The 20669-nt window shown below is 37.1% G+C and overlaps 1 protein-coding gene across 3 annotated transcripts in view; it reads right to left on the bottom strand.

The window, feature by feature from the left end:
• Positions 1–1501: 1501 nt before the first annotated feature.
• otofa (otoferlin a) overlaps positions 1502–20669 on the bottom strand; it is an 80897-nt gene continuing 61729 nt past the window's right edge. Inside the window, exons 10-32 of one of the 3 annotated variants that reach the window (XM_073852976.1) lie at positions 20151–20312; positions 19838–19909; positions 19494–19613; positions 19236–19397; positions 18991–19153; positions 17359–17513; positions 17165–17194; positions 16911–17051; positions 16733–16808; positions 15555–15694; positions 15265–15402; positions 15042–15179; positions 14838–14965; positions 14560–14730; positions 13601–13761; positions 13372–13514; positions 13071–13159; positions 10668–10766; positions 8405–8646; positions 7802–7980; positions 7564–7664; positions 5924–6125; positions 2423–2561 (exon numbers count right to left, since the gene is read on the bottom strand). In XM_073852976.1, the coding sequence (XP_073709077.1) occupies positions 5945–6125; positions 7564–7664; positions 7802–7980; positions 8405–8646; positions 10668–10766; positions 13071–13159; positions 13372–13514; positions 13601–13761; positions 14560–14730; positions 14838–14965; positions 15042–15179; positions 15265–15402; positions 15555–15694; positions 16733–16808; positions 16911–17051; positions 17165–17194; positions 17359–17513; positions 18991–19153; positions 19236–19397; positions 19494–19613; positions 19838–19909; positions 20151–20312 (2991 nt within the window). In that variant the 3' untranslated portion in view covers positions 2423–2561; positions 5924–5944. Of the gene's footprint in view, positions 2562–5923; positions 6126–7563; positions 7665–7801; positions 7981–8404; positions 8647–10667; positions 10767–13070; positions 13160–13371; positions 13515–13600; positions 13762–14559; positions 14731–14837; positions 14966–15041; positions 15180–15264; positions 15403–15554; positions 15695–16732; positions 16809–16910; positions 17052–17164; positions 17195–17358; positions 17514–18990; positions 19154–19235; positions 19398–19493; positions 19614–19837; positions 19910–20150; positions 20313–20669 lie in introns of all 3 variants that reach the window. The other 2 variants (XM_073852978.1, XM_073852977.1) reach the window with 2 other exon arrangements.

Genomic DNA, 20669 nt, shown 5'->3' with positions numbered 1-20669 from the left:
TGAAATATTTAAAATGCAATTTCCATCAGTTACAACAGTTACATATTGTCCACAAAAGGCAATAATAGTTTAATTTATAAAAATTACCTGTTTACATAAAAGTTTACATACCCTTGATTCCTAATGCTGTGTTGTTACCTAAATGATCCACATCTTTTGTTTAGAGATAGTTGTCCATGAGTCCCTTGTTTGTCCTGAACAGTTAAACTGCCCGCCGTTCTTCAGAAAAATCTTTCAGGTTCTATAAACTTTTTTTTTTTTTTTTTTTTAGCATTTTTGTGTATTTGAATTATTTCCAACAATGACTGTATGGTTTTGAGAGCCATCTTTTCACACTGAGAACAACCGAGGGACTCATATGCAACTATTACAGAAGGTTTTAAATGCTCACTGATACTTCAGAAGGAAACACAATGCATTAAGAAAACTTTTGAACAAAATGAAGAATGGAGGTAGTTTCTGAAGGGCAGTACAAAATGAAAAAAAAAAAAATAGGCAAAATAGGAAAAATGTACACATTTACATTCTGTTCAGAAGTTTACACCCCTGGCTCTAAATGCATTGTTGTTTTCCTTCTGGAGCATCAGTGAGCATTTGAATTCACAAAAATTCTGAAAAACAAAGAATTTGTTGGACCTGAAGGATTTTTCTGAAGAACAGTAGGCAGTTTAACTGTTCAGGAACTGTACAAGGAACTCATGAACAACTGTCACTAAACAAAAAACAGCTGTGGATCATTCAGGTGACAACACAGTATTAAGAATCAAGTGTATGTAAGCTTTTGAATGGGGTAATATTTATAAATTAAACTATTATTTTCTCTTGTGGACTATATGTAAACGTCTTTAATGTGAAATATCGTATTCAGCTCAGTACTAAATTTCCTATGATCCCTCTTATTTTATTAAAATAATATTTTGTAAATTCTACTAGGTGTATGTAAAACTTTGACCTCAACTGTATAAACACTGTTAGGTTGTAATTAGACAAATTAGTTTAACCAATTCAACAGAAAGAGGCAAATGAACTCATAGCTGAAGAAACTCCCACCAAACACCAACATTTAATAATGTGCTTAATAATATTCTTAACAGAATAATAATATTTTATATGCCTTAAATTAGCAATAAATTGCATTTAATCAGGGATGTCATCCATTATAATACAATAACTTGCTTTCTGCAAATTGTGCTAGTATCAGGTAATTATCCAGAGAGGTTGAAGATCTTCTGGGTGAAAGCTGAGGGTAGAGAAAAGAACAGGAGGCCCAAAAAGATCAGTCCTATTATGATGAGCAGAGTCACCACTGTTGCCAATTTATACTGCCGCCAACACATTATGCAGGTCACCCGAATTGGACTCAACAACCACGACAGGCTGGTAGTTGGACGACTGTGTGAAAGAGAACAGGGATATAGTGTAAACTCTCTCACACACATGCATACCCACAGTACAGAAACAATAAACATGTTCAGTGTTTTATTTCAATGAGTTTGTTTTATTAAGTCTTCATACTGACAAAAATAAATAAATCAATCCATATTGCACACTTGTAAACAAGAATTAAAAATACACTCTTTTTATATAAACAAGCCAAAATCAGTGCAAACAGGTCCATGGTCAAATATACCATTCATTAAATAGAGCAACATTAAATAGCAAGCAAACAAGTACATACTAAGTACACAGCAAGCAAAAACAACAGAAGGAAATATAAGAAATAGCATTCTATTGTGCAGTTTAAACTTGAAATGTCAAATGAAACATCATTCCCCTACTAGTGTCTGTGTTTCTCTAAAGGATAAACAACATTGTCTTACTGAAGTGCAGAAGATTTGTGTCATGGACTGAAAGTGCAAACATCAAGGCAAGTGTAATCAAATTACATACTGTATATATGAGGCCTGCAACCCTATCATAATATTTTTCAGACTGTAGCTACTGATGAACAAGTCATCTATCTTTAGACAACCTTGCATGCTTGTTGTGCTTTTAGCAGCGACATATACACATGTAGACAATAACAACAAAATCCAATCTACAGCAATGCATTCATATGAACATTTAAACAAACACCAGTCCAGTCCAGTTTATTCCATTTAGTACCAAAAATAGACACTCCACTGCTTTCTTTTTCTCCCTATGACCAATTTTTCTTCAAATGTACAAATAAAATAACTTAATTGGTCTTTTTTTGCGTCAGACATGCACACTGATACTGAAAAAGTCAAGATATTTGATACGTTAAGCTTAGAGTGCAACTATGAGGGACGGTAAACTCTTATGAAGTGCTGCGAATTGTAACCAAATATTAGAAAAGGGTCACTTCGGAGGGAAAGGTCAATTAAGAATCTCTTATATGAACCTTTTCGACCCCTCTTTAGGCCCCGAGCAGCTTCTTGACCAGATAGCCTGGCATGCTGTAGAGAAACAGGCCCACCATGATCAGCAGCAGCAGAGCCAAGACGATCTTGATGATGAGCCATTTGTAGCGGTTGCATATCAGGTAGCGGATGGCCTTCAGTGGGCTCAAAAACCACAGGAAGGTGGTGTCAGGCCGGCTGTGATTGGAAGTGGTGGAGATGGTGAAGGGGTTGCAGGTAAGATGTGGTGAGTTGAAAGGTGGAGGCATGGATGATGGAGGAAGAGAGGTAATACAAATGTTAGTGGTTAGTAAGATGACTGCAAAGCATATTATTTATAGTTCACTCAAAATGAAAATGTCTTAAAAGCATAGTTCACCCAAAAATGAAAAGCCTGTCATGAATTACTCACCCTCATGTCATTCCAAACCTGTAAGACTTTCGTTAATCTTTGGAACATAAATTTATATTTTTGATTAAATCCGAGCACAGATAGCAACGCAACTGAATCGTTCAAGACCCTGAAAGGTAGTAAGGACACTGTTAAAATAGTCAATGTGACTTTAGTGGTTCAACCTTTAAGGGTTACTTCATCCAAAAATGAAAATTTTGTCATTAATCACTTACCCCCATGTTGTTCCAAACCCGTTAAAGCTTTGTTCATCTTAGGAACACAATTTAAGATATTTTGGAAGAAAACCGGGAGCTTTTTGACTGTCCGATTGACTGCCAAGTAAATAAGATTGTCAAGGCCCAGAAAAGTATGAAAGACGTCGTCAAAATAGTCCATCTGATATTAGTGGTTCAACCATAATTTTACGAAGCTTAGAGAATACTTTTTTTTTTCGCAAAGAGTACAAAAATAATGACTTTATTCAACAATTTGTCTCCTCTGCGTCACCATAGCGCCATTTTGAAGAGTATCCCCTGGATGCAAACAGCATACGCTGTTCTCTGTCAGCTGCGTCACGTGGATACGCTGTTTTCCTTCGAATCAAAGTGTAAATAAACATAGAAAGTAGTGTGTTGCGGCAGACACAGAACAGCGTACGCTGTTTGCATCCAGTGGATACTTTCCAAAATGGCGCTACGGTGACGCGAAGAAGACAAATTGTTGAACAAATTCGTTATTTTTGTTTTCTTTTGCATACAAAAAGTATTCTCGTAGCTTCGTAAAATTATTGTTGAACCACTGATGGCAGATGGACTATTTTGACGACGTCTTTCATACTTTTCTGGGCCTTGACAGCGTTTTGCAGTCCATGGGACAGTGACAAAGCTCCCGGTTTTCATCTAAAATATCTTACATTTTGTTCAGAAGATGAACAAAGCTTCTATGGGTTTGGAATGACATGGGGTTAAGTGATTAATGACAAAATGGGGTGGAGTAACCCTTTAAAGAGGTCATAAGATGCAATTTCATCTTTTCCTTTGTTTGTGAAGTGTTGCAAGCTATTCGTGCATAAATAAGATCTGTAAAGTTGCAAAGATTAAAGTCTCAAACACTTCCCAAAGTGTTTCCCAAAGAGTCAGTGAAGACGAAGAAGAGGATGTTGTGTTTGTCCCGCGCTCGTTTATACAATGCAGTTGCACCGGCAATAATGCACTGACGGCAACGAGTCATGCCAGCCGTGACATCATAAGCTGTCGCCGAGCAATATTTGTAGTTTTTGGTATAATTAGCTTCAGACACGGGTCACAAAGATGATGTTCCACCAAAGCGACCTCTAGAGGACGCTGTGCGAAGTTGCATAACACTTCCCAAATGTATATGCAAAGAAGGAAGACGTAACGTTTATTCTCACTGTTCTCATAGTATTGTTGCAGTCGCGCCATGTTGTGGAGACGCTGTGTGTTTCATTGCGAAAGCGAAAGTACTTTGTTTAGCCTTCCAAATGAGTACACAACTAGAAATCAGTGGTTAAGTTATATTTACAACACTGTTCCAGAACAGTACAACGCAAATATTTGAGTGTGTGTACGGAGGACTGTTTCCTGAACCTGTGAGAGTAGCCTACAATGCCGACTGTGCACCAAGGCTGTTTCTATAAAGTGGGGCAGTTCCAACTTTGCAAGGACAGTCTAGCGCTTCTGACTCACAGCATGTAAGTACGTTTTCATATTTAAAGAATTTTCTACTGGCTATTCAAACACAAGTTTGAGCAGTGTAGAGCAGTGCTTGTTGTTTGTCATTTCTACAATCACAAATGCATGGTGTTATGTTTGCACGACACAATGCAACGCAACGCAACGCAACACAACACAACACATAAAAATACAATATGAGTCATCATAATCAGTAATTATGTCCTCACTGGATGTAACAAACACCTCATTTACAATGGGTTTTATTATTTTTGTCTCGTCGCGCCAGGACACGGCATCACAACATGGTAATGGCCGTAACATTTCCGTCACAAGCTTGAGATATTCGGCCAATCACAACGCACTGGATAGCTGGCTAATCAGAGCACACCTCGCTTTTCAGAACGACGAGCTTTGTAAATATCTAGGTGTTTCAGAAAGGTGAGGCAGAGAGGAGCAACAATAATGTACAGTTTGTGGAAAATAATGTTTTTTTTTTAATCTTAAACTGCGTAAACATTGCATTACTTTTGTGCGTAAAGTTAACAAAAATTCAACAGTTTCTTCTCTTCTGAGTGAGTGTTCACCACATGGACTATTATAATGATGTCCTTACTACTTTTCTTGGTCTTGAACGTGGTGGTAGTAGTACCGTTGCTGTCTATGCAGGGTCAGAAAGCTCTTGGATTTCATAAAAAATATCTTAATTTGTGTTTCGAACATGAACGAAGGCCTTGTGGGTTTGAAACAACATGAGGATGAGTAATTAATTACAGAATTTGCATTTTTGGGTGAACTATCCCTTTAATGTCTTTAGTTAATGTCTTTTCAGACCTGAACTACTTTGTTTCTTCTGCTGAACACAAAAGACTTTATTTTGGTAAATGTTTTTTGGCAGTGCAATAAAAGTAAATGGGGTCCAAAACAACATTCCCATTATCTTCTACTGAATGGACACTTTTTACCACTCTTGTACTTCACAGAAGAAAAAAAATATCATACAGGTTTGGAACGACATGAGCGTGAGTAAATTATGACAATTTTTCATTTTTGTGAACTCTTCAACAGAGCTGGTAAAAACATAAGCCTAGAACTGCTGCGTATGTGCGTGATACCGTAAATTTGAGCTGTACAATGACACATCAGGCAACAAAGGTAAGTTTATAAAGCATAGCAGCAGACAGTCAACAATAAATCTCATCAAAACCAGAATTAATCATTCAAATCTTTGCCCAAACAGAAAACTAGAGGCAAATGACAACCACAAAGACCTAATGTACAACATAACACACAGATATGCCATAAATAAGAGATGAGATGATAGAGGAATGACTAAATGAAAAACACTTTATCACCCACAATCCCTCAGGTCCACGTTCTAGGCCCTTTAAAGATGGTACGAGTAACATTAAGACTGTGAATGGCTCAGAGAGAGACGGAAAGCAGAGAAAACAGAGGCAGTGAGAATGGGCTACCAGTGGTCTTCCCATCTCCCCTCACGCCCCTAGGAGTTTCTTGACCAGGTATCCGGGAATAGAGTAGAGGAAGAGCCCAACGAGGAGAAGAAGGAGCAGCAGGGCCAGAGCCTTCAGGATCAGCCAGCGGTAGTTGTGCCAAATGAAGTATCGTATGGACTTCAGAGGATTCATGAACCACATTAGACTGGTGTCTGGACGACTTTTTTCCAAAACAGGAATGGGGGTTGGAATGAAGGAAATGAACAGGAAAGGGTAGGCGGAGGAAAGGGCAGTCACAGGAGGAAGGAAGGATGTAAAAAAGGAGAGTGGGAGTATTAGAAAGGGGAAGTTAACAGTTTTAGAGGGGCATTCTTTATTGGAGAGAACGCTTCTGACTTAAGCCCACTTTATGTGTCAGTGTTTGTGTCATACCTGTAATTATCTACAGTATTTATATGAGACTCTTTATGTCTCCTTTCTATAGCTGTATTATTAGCACATCCTCATCAGTTAGACTGTATACCCCGAAATACTCCTTGTATGCTGGCTACTATGGAAACCTGTTTCTGCCTCAGAGTAAAAAATAAAAGTATAATTATGAACTTATTTCTGGTTTTTTCAACTTTATAAACAAAGTAATTTTATACGGTGCCATGGGGTCAGTAAACTTTTTTCAAGAAATTAAATTTTTTATTCAGCAACGAACCTCTAAATTCATAAAGAGTGACAGTAAAGACATTTATAATGTTACTAAAAACTATATGAATAGAGCTTTCTGTTTAAACAATCCTGAAAAATCTATCACAGATTTTACAAAAGTATTAAAATAAATGTGACCCTGGACCACAAAACCAGTCTTAAGTAGTACAGGTATGTTTGCAGCAATAGCCAAAAATACATTGTATGGGTCAAAATTATTAAAAAAAATGTGTGGCAAAAATCATTAATATATGCATCAATGGAAAGCTTATTTAGTAATATGCATTGCTATGAACTTCATTTGGACAACTTCAAAGGCGATTTTCTCAGAATTCAGATTTTTTTTGCACCCCTTAAATTCCAGATTTTTTAAACGTGACCATAAATTAAATAAGCTTTCCATTGATGCATGGTTTGTTAAGATGGGACAATATTTGGTCGAGATAGAACATTTTGCTGATGATGCAAAAAAATCTAAATATTGAGAAAATTGCCTTTAAAGTTGTCCTAATAAAGGTCTTAGCAATGCATATTACTAATCAGAAATCAAGTTGATATATTTCTGTTAGAAAATTTACAAAAAATATGATTTCTTTACTTAATACCCTAATGATTTTTGGCATAAATGAAAAATCTAAAATTTTGACACATACAATGCATTTTTGGCTATTGTTACAAAAATGTTATGGTCCAGGGTCACAAATATAAAATGTGATGTGTTACTGTAAATTGTAATAATATTTCACAGTACTACTGTAGTGTACCTGCATGCAACTTTATTTCTTATTTTGAACAAACTCACAATTACCTTTTTGTTTTTTTTACACTTGAGGCAGAAACTGCTTTCATAGTCTACTCTTCAGTATATGAGATATGATATATTGCATATTTATTCATACAACTGAAACTGCATAATTACTCAAATGTGCTGTGTGTACATGAGCGCCTTTATGTCTTACTTTGGTTTCTCAAGTGGCTCAGGTTCATTCCGCCCAAGGCCGACGGGAGATTTCTCTGCCTCCTCCGCTGTCAATAGATGGAGCTCTGCCTCCACTTTTCCCTGCGAGCACGACATGGTTAGAATGTTAATGAGGTAATCTTATGCAATCATTTCAATACACCGCATGCTGGCAAATTATCAAGCAAATGTAAAATTTTACATTATTTACAAAAGTTTTTGTATTTTCATTAACTCACTGTGAGCTCGAATTCATCATTCTCATCCCGGGCCACAAATGGCCACCAGCCCTTCACTCTCTTCTGTTTGAAGATGGAGATGGATGGTAGCTCATGCTCTTTGAGAACCATGTCGAGAGAGCACTGTTTGGCTGTTTTTGCCCCACGTGGAAACTTATTCAAGTCCAACTCAATCGCACCTGGGAAAATAAAAACAGAGAGCATTAAAAATGTATTTTGTTTTGAAATTAAACACATTAACTTTTAACTGAGCACAATCTTAAAGGGATAGTTTACCCAAAAATGAAAATTCTGTCATTTATTATTCATCCTCATGTTCCAAAGACCTTTGTTCAATTTTGGTAGGTTCCTACCAGCAAAGGCCCTTATGAAGCTTAGAGAATACTTAATGTGAGCAAAGAAAACAAAAATAACAACTTTATTCAACAATTCTTCTCCTCCTGATTTCATCAAAAATTTGTGTTCTGAAAACGAACGGTCTTACGGGTTTGGAACAACATGAGGGTGAGTAATTAATAACAGAATTTTCCATTTTGGGTAATTACAATCATTTATTTACTCAAGTCAAAATGATCTTTGTGTCTACTTAAATTGTGAACATACCCAGGAAGTCATCTGCAGAAAAATGGTCAGCATCCCATACTTGAAGGGTGAGTCGAGCGGGAATCTTGTACTCTGTCTCATCCCAGGAAAACATGGATTCCTTCTTGGAGATGACTATCTTCTCCTCAGCCATGAGATAGTCAAAGGGGTAGACAAAGCGCCAGTTGAAGTTTCCTTCCCCAGTTAGAGAGTGATAATGCACGTCTGTGTCCTGTTTATCCTCTTGTTGTCCTTTTAGCCACCTGAGCAGGGAGATGATTTTCAATTGTTAAAAGCAACACAATTTTAATATTCATCCAAAAAATATACAGGTGATTTTCTTGTAAGTCGCATGACAAAACATGCACAAGTGTTCTGAACAAAGAGTGCATTCATATACTTATATAATGTGTGAATGTATATATTGTACAGAAACACTAAATTGACAACATGCATAGAATAGCATTTATACATATAAAGTTGATACTCCAATGCTGCACCAGAAAACTGGAAAATAATCTAAATTCTTCCCCATGGTTATTGAAGTTACAGTATTATTAGACTTTTTAATTAAGTCCAAATTATTATATTTTTTATAATAAAGTGCAAAGACTATGTAGATGATTAAATCATGACTTAAAAGTGTTAAGTGCTCGTTAGTCTTTTTGATAATAATATTTTCTGACCTGACATCTAGTCAATGATCTGCAATGATCTGAAATAGTTCACCCAAAAATGAAAATGTGACCCTGGATCACAAAATCAGTCAAGTAAATTTGTAGCCATAGCCAACAATACATTGTATGGGTCAAAATGATTGAATATTAATCATTAGAATATTAAGTAAAGATCATGTTCCATTAAGATATTTTGTAAATTTACTACCATAAATATATCAAAGCCTAATTTTTGATTAATAATATGCATTGCTAAGAACTTAATTTGGACAACTTTAAAGTTAATTTTCTCAATATTTTGATGTATTTTGCACCCTCAGATCCCAGATTTTCAAATAGTTGTATCTTGGCCAAATATTGGTCTATCCTAACAAATCATACATCAATGGAAATCTATTTATTCAGCTTTCAAATGATGCATAAATCTCAATTTAACAAAGTTGACCCTTATGACTGGTTTTGTGGTCCAGTGTCACATATTTACTCACCTACAGGTCATTCAAGATGTAGATGAGTTTGCTTCTTCATCAATGATAATTTGGAGAAATTTAGCAATGGATCACTTGGTCGTCAATGGATCCTCTGCAGTGAATGGTTGCCATCAGAATGAGAGGTCAAACTCTCATTGAACTCTCATTCTGATGGCACCCATTAAATTTACTGGTGAGCCAGTGATATAATGCAAAATTTCTCGAAATCTGTTCCAATGAAAAAAACATGTTTGGACGACCTGAAGGTGAGTGCATTTTCAACTTTTCCTTTGAGTTGTGAGCTTTGATCTTCCAGTTTGAAAGAGTAGTCTGTCCCTAAAGCATTACATCATATAGAGCTACTGTATTATGTATTTATTTGAACCATTAGTAGCCAAGTATTTGGTTTAAATACATGCATAATTGTATGCGTAACTTTTCAAAATAGATTAAGTCCTTGAGGTAGAAGCAACTTGTTGGTATACAAATGCCACATTTCAGATTATAAAATAGATTCTGGCATGCAAACAGACATCTTATGCTTTCATGCAGTATTTGATGAAGACATCTCAGTCCCCAAGACATACTAAACAAAAATGGCTCTATAAACCAAGACCATACCAGTTATTAAATATTAAAGCATCTAATTAATGTATAAGGAATTCAACTGAACAGCCAATTGTATTATTTTAATAAAATCATACAATGAATTTAGAGGTGCCAACTAGAAATCAGCATCATTTTTGAATGATATGGTCCTGTTTAGCTTGTATCTATATGGAGGGTGATATTTGTTCATCTGTTGTGAATGGATGGGTCAGGTGCAGGTTTCTGCAGGCAGTGGGTGGAGCCATGCGATCGTATCGTCTTTACCCCCTGACATAGATGTCAGACATCTTCTCTCCTGTCATGAAAGCATCGTCCTCTAGAACTACGTCATCAGTGTTCCAAATAATAACACGAAGCTCAAAGCTAGATAACAGCACAGCAATGACGTGGGGGGCGGGGAGGAGGGATAGACAAAAAAAAAAAAAAACACCAAACGCAACACAGACGAACAACAAAAGGAAACAGAAACAAACAAACAAAGGTATCCCGATTAAACCACACACTTTTCACACACTTGCCCATACCTACCCCCTCACAAAAATGTCACTGGACTTTTCCCCTGTGAAGTAATCATCGTCTTCCAGAATTACCTCGTCAGTATTCCATATTATCACCCTGAGCTCATATCTGGGAGATGAAAAGAATGGGATCATCATCTCACACTGTAAAAAGTGTTTTAACCTGATAATGTGCGTCATGTGGTAATATCTAAACTACAGTAACTGGTAAAATTAGGTAAAAACTGCAGTCAACATGACATTGACTTAGTTTCTTAAAGGGATAGTTGACCCAAAAATGAGAACTCTGTCATTAATTGCTCAGCCCTTCTGTAAGACTTTGGTTCATCTTTGGAACACAAATTAAGGTTTTTTAGATGAAATCCGAGCGCTTTCAAAGACAGCAGCGTAACTGGCGTAACATTGTTAAAATAGCTGATGTGACCATCAGTGGTTCGATTGTAATGTTATGAAGCTACATGAATACTTTTCATGTAAAAGAAAACAAAAATAATGACTTTATTTAAACAATTTCTTAAAATGCCTAAAATATAAAATTAAGGTTGAACCACTGATGTCACATGGACTATTTTAATGTCCTTGCTACCTTTCTGGGCCTTGAATGTGGTAGTTACGTTGCTGTCTATGCAAGGTCAGAAAGTTACTGGATTTCACCAAAAAATATCTTGTTCTCAAGATGAATGATGAAACGTCTTACTGGTTTGGAATGACATGAAGGTGAGTAATTAATGACAGAATTGTCATTTTTGGGTGGACCAGACCCTTTAAAGGATATTCCTGTTCTTGCAATTAATTCAAATTTGTCTTTGTAATCTTTAATTGAAACATAATAGTCTTCTTTTCCTCTAAAATGACTTTGTTTTTTATTTAATTTTTTTTACATTTAGTCAGTGCACACAAATAGCTTTTTATATTTATGTCAATAAGGTGCATCTGTAAACTTTTTGCAGTGAGTGAATATCTCAGACTAAAGTAGGACAACTTCATAGTATGAGCCTTATTAAAAATTGGCAGATTCTTTAGATGATTAACATGAAAAAACAAAGGCAGATGAGAGGCATGAAGCCAGCAGAGTAATTCTGGGAGGGAAAAGAAAAAGTAGGATGTGTTTTATCAACAAACTTTCGGTCAAAGTTTTGCAACTCCTTGTGGTATCTAAACTGAATATCACTGTAGATACTGTAAACAGTTCAAAATGATTATAGTAAACAATTATAAAAAGCAGGTGAGATAAAAAGACATTATGTACAGTAGCTTGGTAATTCGCACTTCAGAGCCCTTTTTCCATCCAAAGCTTTAAAGTCATCCAACGAATATTAATTGCGCAAGCAGTCCAGAAAACAAAGCAATCTGTTCCTTGCTTAAGGGTGTACTGATCTAAGAGTATGTAATCTCAGCATGACTGATTAATAAAGCTTTCTATTCTTTTTGTCTAATCCTCTTCAAGGCTAAACTCACTGATCCACATGTCAAAAAGACATTTTTAATTAAATTAAAAATTAGAGAGCAGGTCATATGGGTTTTCGAAAAAGTATCTTTTTTGCAGTTTGTAACATTGCTATCCTTTAATGTAAACAGTCTGCAAAGTTGTTAATCAAAAAAGTGCATTATACATAAAGATATTGTCTCTAAAAAGAAAGAGTCGACTCAGAATCACCTTAATGAGTCGTCATATTTCCCAATCTTTTATGGATCTACCACACTGGGTAACACATTAGCATAATCCCAGCCTGCCCGCTAAATTCGAGCATTCTGACCTGCCCACAAACACGGTACCCCAATACCCCAAACCTTTTGTTGTGTGCTTGTCATTTTACCGAAGACTGCTTCTCTAATCTTGGCTTCTAATCTTCTTTAGTTGGACTAACAAGCGTTTCCAAATCACAACCTGTAAGTACGATTGATACGTACATTTTGAAGTGAGTGCTCAAAATATCTATTGTGCTAATATGTGATGTAGTGCAGCTTTAGGTTTCCACGTAAAACACAATATTACTGCCTTACTGAAATAGCTCTGATAATTTGCTGTAAACCTACTGTTTCCTAAGAATATGTTAATTAATGTAGACTGTTGTTGTTCTAATTACTGATTAATAATAAAGAATGTAACTTAAGACATATGGTTTAAACTGTGTTGTTTCATTAGTCACATTAGCACTCGGCTAACTCGCCTAACATATCCATTACTGTTTTGTGTGTACAGTTTACAATGTTTTCTGACCTTAAATGTATTTAAACCTGTGTAGGGCACTCAAACACAATATTAGGACACTTTAAAAATTCATATGACCTGCTCTTTAAGGCAACATTATGCACAAATAAAATATTAATGCCTTAGCTGCAACAAACTCTTTGAAATTACAAGAGCATGAATTAAGCAACAAAAGTTGAGACCCTGAACAAAATCATCTACCTCTTAGGTTTACGTGGTGATATGTCAATGGCTGGTCCTGGAGCTGGTACATCCATAGGAAACATGTCCACCCACATTTCAATCCTTCCCTGTGAGATTTCGAAAATTTGAGGAGCTGATAGTTACATTACAATAATGACAAAGTTCCCTCATTTAACAAGCAGAAATAAAATGCATCTTCTAAAATTGACTCAATTGTTTATTCATGCTCAATGACGGAAAATTCAGCAAGGTCACTTGGTGAACCTTGGAGTATGTTCTAGGAAATTACAGTGGTATTTTGTTGCAGACCCTTGTATACCTGCTCTATCCCTGGCTTGTCTGGGTTGAGTAGTGGCCTGGTCTCCACATGCTCAGGGATGAGTTTGCAACCAACACGTGGGATCTCCTCCCAATGCCTAAGAACAGTTAGAGCCAAGTGTTCTTCTGTCTGCTTCTTCAAACCTGAAAGTCAAACGAAATTGATATCTTTTCATATATGATCAGAGAAAAATATTATAAACTCTGTATAAGCTCTATAAATGTCTCACCACTCTCATCCTCAATTTCTGTTGGCCCAACAAAGATGCGGTTTGCAACTTTGACCCTCCCACCAGGTCCATAATGGGGTCCATCCAATTTAGCTTCCTTGCACAACTTAGCAAGGATCTGAGCTGGCTTCTGAGGGTCCCGCCATACATTGTAACCATGGCTGGATGATTTCACAGTTAAACATAAAAAACAGGATTTATAGGATTAGTTAACTTCCAGAATAAAACAAATCCTGATCATTTACTCACCCCCATGTCATCCAAGATTCTTTCTTCAGTCGAAAAGAAATAATGGTTTCCAGGATTTCCAGAATTTTTCTCCATTTAGTGGGCAGCGGGCTGAAGTGCAAACTGCAGTTTCAATGCAGCTTCAAAGGGACCAGCTGAGGAATAAGTTTCTTATCCAGAAAAACAATCTGTCATTTTCTAAATAAATTAAAAATTGATATACTTTTTAACCACAAATGTTCATCTTGCACTAGCTCTGTGATGCACGTCTTCAAACAATGCATGATCACACTGGAAAGGTCATGTGTGTGCAAGACATTCATTTAAAAAGTGGTTAAAAAGTATATACGATACGATCGTTTTCCAACATAAGACTCTTATTCCTCACTTGGGTTTGTGTAGAGCCCTTTGAAGCTGCATTGAAACTGCAGTTTGGACCTTCAACCCTATGGCTCCCATTAAAGTCCACTCTACAGAGAAAAATCCTGGAATATTTTCATCCAAAATTTAAATTTAAATTTTTCGACTGAGGAAAGAAAGACATCTTGAAAAAGGGGTGAGTAAATTATCAGACAATTTTTAATTCTGGAGGTGAACTAATCCTTTAATTGTTACATCATGTAAAATAAATGTTTTTGATTGAAATAGTTTAATATGTTATATGAAGATTTGAGAAGTTCATGCTCAATTTGTTGATATTCTATAGAAAGTACAAGAAAGAAAGTACTCACACAGAGTAGTTTGATGCAATGCCACATGTGGCTCTGTGTTTGCTGTAGTATCTGTTCTCCAAATCGATCTTAGTCTCACCAATCAGGTCATCGGTTCCAACCAAATCCCAGTCATATACTGCCACATTCAGCATGGACTCCATTGGGAATGTGGCCTCTATGTCAAATGACCTTAAGGACAGGAGAGAAGGAAGATTGAGCTTTCAGGAAATTAATATTTACTAGCTTGAGCTCAAACCAATTACTTTGGTTGGTTTAAAATAGTATAGTTTACTCACTTTCCAAAGACAGGATTTAGCTGCTTGGATATGTAGTTCTCCTTATCCCGAATCTCTGACTTTCCCAATCGAATGACTATGTAAGGATCTGCTTTACCATTTATATCCGCAGGATGCAAGTCTGTGGCCTGAGAAGAGACTCATGTTACTTTGGACATGGTACTGTATGAATAAGACTTACAATTCAGGTTTGAATTCACTTACTCTAATGATATAAATCCTTATGAGAACATTGATAGGGTCATTGTGAGGAATACTTTGGAACATGCCCATGTTCGGGTCAAATCCTGCCTCCCTGGTGATCTCCTCAGACAATGGTAGTTTATACATACAGAGGGAGCCCTGGATCATAAGGAAACAGAGTCAAATCAAAATGAGATGATATACTTTAATTCTGAAGCTTGATTTATACATTATATGTTCTTACCTTGAATCTCCCCACAATCCTGTCATCATCAACCACATTGTGGTCATCATCATCTCCAGCCTTTCCTCTATACAGGTTGAAGGTGTGGAGCCAGTCTTCAAAGTTACCAAACTCACACTCCAGCTCTTTATTGTACACCTGAGATATACTTAAACAATTAGGATAACTTGCTACGGATCACAGTTTCTAGTTAGCTAATGTTTGTTCAAAAGTCTTAATTGGGTCAGAAAGATTTTAAAGATCTTAAAAACAACCATTGTTGGCTAACATTTTCAAGAAGAAGCACTGACCATGAGTTCATCAACTTTTGGTTTTAGAGGTCGTTTTTCTGTGCCATCATGATTCTTCTTTTTCTCCTTGGAGCTCTTCTTGTCTTTGCTCTTTTCCTTGGGTTTGGTGCCTTTCACAGGAAAGTCATCAACTTTGATCTCTGAGGTAAGGGGTGAATGGGTAGGTACGGATGGAAATGAGGAAATGAGAAACATGTGAGCACAACACCTACAAAGTCTGAACAGATGTTTGCACTGAACAATGATGCTTCAAGCCATGAGAGTTATTTTAAAGAATCAAAATACATGGAATATTTATCAAATTTACTAAATGGGTCCCCTTAAAGGGGCTATATGCAATTTTCTGAAATTTAAACTCGCAACTGACACCTGTGGCCAAAAAACGGAACTGCTCTTCCTTTCTGCTCGCTCTCGCAGCGCGCGCTCGTACGTGTAAACTTCACAAGTCACCCACTGCAAAGAAGTCAACATTATGTTTACAGAGGTAAGAACAGTCAAATACATATACTGTTTGAGAAACTAAGTTTGTTTGAAATAGGATACAGGCTTATAGGTGCACCCACTGTGAGCTGACAAGGTGTCAGTATGCTCATCAGGAGATGTTTGAGTCATAAAAGGTCAAATAAAAAGGCTATTGTTACGTTTATTTTGGGGAAAAAGTTGCATATAGCCCCTTTAAAGTATGATAGAACAAATACATTAAAGTGCCACTTTTATGCTATTTCAAATATTGTGGTAGACCAGTCACAACAGACTGGGCCATCTGACCAATCAGAGAAGAGTAGGTTTACGGAAAGGTGGGGTTTATAGACACTGAATCTTTCAACTGCTTCAAATGAATCGTTTGAGAATCGCTGGAAAATGAGATGATATTAAATGCACATTTTGGGAACACTAACTTTGCATGCATGTAAACAAATTGTAGGACACTTTCAAAACAATATTAGGAACCTTAAAATGGCATAGTAGAGGGAATTTAAAATTAGCTGCCAAATTGGGAGTTTTTTCTAAATCTTTGTGTCCGACGTTCATGACATGAAAAAATATGAATAGTTTTATGTCACAACTACAGTACAATGGTGATGGATATGGGATGACAGTGTTCATCTGAACACTAACCACAACAATGGTTCTATTCAGGAACACTACACCAAGTTCATACTAAACTTTGTGGTTACCTGCACTCTCGGCTGCTATCTCCAAATCTTCTCTTTCCTCTGCTTCTGCCAGAGCGGCCTCCTGTGCTCTGAGATTCTGCATTCACATTAAGTATATTGCAGTAAAATATTAAAATATGACACACTATAAATCAAAGCTAAAAGACTGAAATTGAAATCGAAAGAGAGTCCCTCCCACCTCCATCATAGTCTCTATTGAGGCAAAATATTTGGACCACCAGTCCAACATGCTCTCGTCTGGCTCTTCTTCGTCCACTTCTTCTCCCTTCTTTTTCTTCTTCTTCTTTTTCTCTTTCTCTTTCTCCTTTTCATCCTCATTCTGTTAATACAAAGGGTTTTAATTTAAATGTAATGTGGTTACATTTGTAATGTTAATCCAAATGAATGTAAATCAAATCTAAAACATTTACATCTGTCTGAACCGAGACTTACCAAGTCAACTTTAACAACAGCATCGGTGGCCTACAAGGACAGGGCCACACAAACATACATCAAATACAAACAACATCCACAAAACAGATTCTACAATAGCGTACTTGCATACATCACATGACTGTTGGGGCACTAATCTTAAAGCAGTAAAACAAACAGAACCACATCAAGCAGATGGCATTTTCTTTACTCACAGCATCGATCTTGACAACTGTGTCCATCTTCTTAATGTTGGGTTCAGGGTCCATATTGACCACAATATCACCTGAGGGATAAGAAACGGGATGGGTGTGGGGGCGGGAATGAGATGTCCCATTCGTAAGAGCCATGTAGCCATTGGCCAGTCTAGCTGGTGTGGGCAAGGTCATATGATTTAGCAACCAATGGCCCAAGTCCAGCACCAAGACAGAAAGGATAAGACCATGAAGAGATCAGTGGAAGAAGGAATAGAGAAAAGGAATGAAAAGTCAGAAAAGCTGGAAAAAAGATATAGTCTGTACCAAGAATTTAAAATAAAAGTGATGTAATGCAAGTTTTCTTATATATAGTTTCTTAACAGTCAAGAAGAAATTGTACAAAGTATCCTCGTGGCTTCATAAAATAAAGGTTGAACCACTGATGTCACAAGGACTATTTTGTCCTTACGACCTTTCTGGGCCTTAAAGGAATAGTTCACCCAAAAATGAAAATTTGATGTTTATTTGCTTACCCCCAGGGCATCCAAGATGTAGGTGACTTTGTTTCTTCAGTAGAACACAAACAAAGATTTTTAACTCAAACTGTTGCAGTCTGTTAGTCATATAATGGCAGTGGATGGGCACCAAACCTTTGAAAGCAAAAAGCTCTGGTGTAGTATACGCAAACGCCGAAAGCGATCTGTCAAGTGTATACGACACTCATTGTTTACACAGTGCATTGAGATTGTGGGTATAGCGGCTATTCAAAATGGTAATTACTTGCGCTTATCCTGACTGTTCAAACCGTTTTTAAAGCTAAAAGATTACGTTTGCTTGGGCGAAGTCATCCGGGACTGTTGACTATTCACCGATTCCCAACTTCTGAGCCTAATCGCTGGAAGTTATGGTTGCTCGCTCTTCGGCTGGATATCAACACACCCATACACTTAGTAAAAGTGTGGAGGGTCTGCAGCGATCAATTTTCCCCTTTCGGGCCTTTTCCAGAGTGTGTACACAGGTAACACGCCGGGTGCTGAGGACAGTTGGACATATCAGAGGTAAAAAATTATATAAACACTGTTCAGTTTCTCGCAAAAAACGATCGTTTCGTGTCTTAGGACATCAATGCATTGTCACCAGCTGCAGGGTGTAATTTGGATTTGTCTGTGCGTGTTTTTTTTTTTGCTTTCAAAGGTTTGGTGCCCATCCACTGCCATTATATGACTAACAGACTGCAATGGTTTGATTTAAAAATCTTTGTTTGTGTTCTACTGAAGAAACAAAATCACCTACATCTTGGATGCCCTGGGGGTAAGCAGATAAACATAAAATTTTCATTTTTGGGTGAACTATCCCTTTAAACGTGGTAGTACCATTGATATCTATGCAGGGTCAGGAAGCTCTTGGATTTCATTAAAAATATCTTAATTTGTGTTTTGAAGATGAATGAAGGTCTTGCAATGACATGTGGGTGAGTAATAAATGACAGAATTTTCATTTTTGGGTGAGATATTTCTTTAACTATCATTGAAATGCAACAAAACATATTTTTGTACAAATAATAATTAGTAAATCTTTAGGAATGTTGTATTTTATTGTTATGTTATTTAATTATAACATATTTACAGTGACTATATAAATGACATGTACCTGTGTGAGCCCAGTTATTAGCAGTCTTGTCTGGGGTAATGTAAATGAACTTGCGAAGGCTGGTCACAGCATGAGACCCCACCAAAATATAGCGTCCAAATGCCCTGCAGTCCACCACCCGAATATTAAGTGGTGGGTGAAGTAGCTCATTTTCTGGTAGATCCTACAGCATGAGAATACTCAAGTTAACTTTTTAAATCAGAAATGAAGCAGAGAATTTTCGTTCCATATATAATTTCACTTACCACTTCAAACCACTTCACTAACGTGCTGAAGTTTGGATTCTTCTTGTAGTTCTGAATGAGGGCTGACTGAACTCCTTTCCCTGCACACTCGATGTCCACACGAGGTCTGTCCACCTGGGCCAGGTTGATTCTTTTAAGGTCTCTCAGACCCCAAAACAGGACCTGGAGATAAATAAAGACGTTGAGTTTGATCAATACTGATGCAAAAAATAAATGAGCTCCAGATGTAAATGCATAATCAAATTGTGGTTTTGGCACCTCAATACGATATCTGCTAAGAACCGGTCGTATGCCCAATGGAACAGGCAGAATAGGCCCACGGTCAGAATCAGTTGGGCCATCAATTGGAGGAAGTGCTGCCCGCCCTGCTGGACCAATCTGTGGATAAACAGATATTTCAGAATGAAAAAATATAACTCATTAACTGATGAAAAGACTAATAATACTGACTAGATCCTCATTTTTTTTTCAAACTTCTACTGTGTCTCGTAAAACAAGAAAAAAGCCAAAGCACAGCAATAGCAAAGAGGATGAAGTCCCTTACACAAGAATGGAAAACAAAGCAGAATTCAAGAGTGGAAAAGTTATTTTGTTTATTGCACCTTGATCTGAGGTACAGCAAAGTCATGGACAGCAATAAGAGCCCTCCTGATCTCCTCATCATCATAAGGAATCTGTTAATGTTGCCGTGGAAAAATACAGCAGAAATATGGGACAGAGGATTATGGAAAAATGAAATGGGAAATCACAAGAAAAGATCAAGAATCAAATACAAGTGGGAGGAAAAGAGAAAAAGTGATCTGTGGTATTCAAGCAACATTCATGAATAGATAGGCCAAGCACTGACTGAGAGTCCACTCAAGATTGGAGCACAGTATGCAGAAGTTGATCACAACCACTGTGTATCAGCTGTACCTGCAGTAGTTCAAAAGCAGCCAACAGATCTCCTGCAGTGCAGTTTCCTCTGTAGATCTGATAGTACTCCAGCTGAGGGGGAAACCGTGGGGGCCCGTAGTGTTCATCAACCATCTTAGTTAGTGGCTTTGCAAATGTTCGCCCAATGAACTCGGCTTTTCCCTGGATGCCACACACACAAAAAAACACCGGTTGCATTTCTGCTTCTGAACACCAGGGGTCAGTGTGAGCACATTCCTTGTAAAACCACTTTCACATCATTGCTACTGTATTGCTGGGGCTTTAAGATCTAAAAATCAAGCTTTAGTTGTCAAAAAATTTATTTAAATGTTGAACATGAACGTTTGCAATCACAAAAGTCAAATTCTACTTGTGTTTGGCTTCATATGTGATCAATCTAAAGATTTAAAAGGATCATTAATGCTATATACAGATCTGGCCATTTAAAATGCGCGCGGGAAGTAAAGTGGTCTCGCGTGACGCCGGTGTATTCCAAGGGAACACGGAAAATACAATGAC

The sequence above is a fragment of the Garra rufa genome, chromosome 13 (genome assembly GCF_049309525.1).
Source record: "Garra rufa chromosome 13, GarRuf1.0, whole genome shotgun sequence".
NCBI classification, from domain to species: domain Eukaryota; kingdom Metazoa; phylum Chordata; class Actinopteri; order Cypriniformes; family Cyprinidae; genus Garra; species Garra rufa.
The sequence above is the reverse complement of the archived record's forward strand: the minus strand, read 5'-3'. Positions and strand labels throughout refer to the sequence as shown.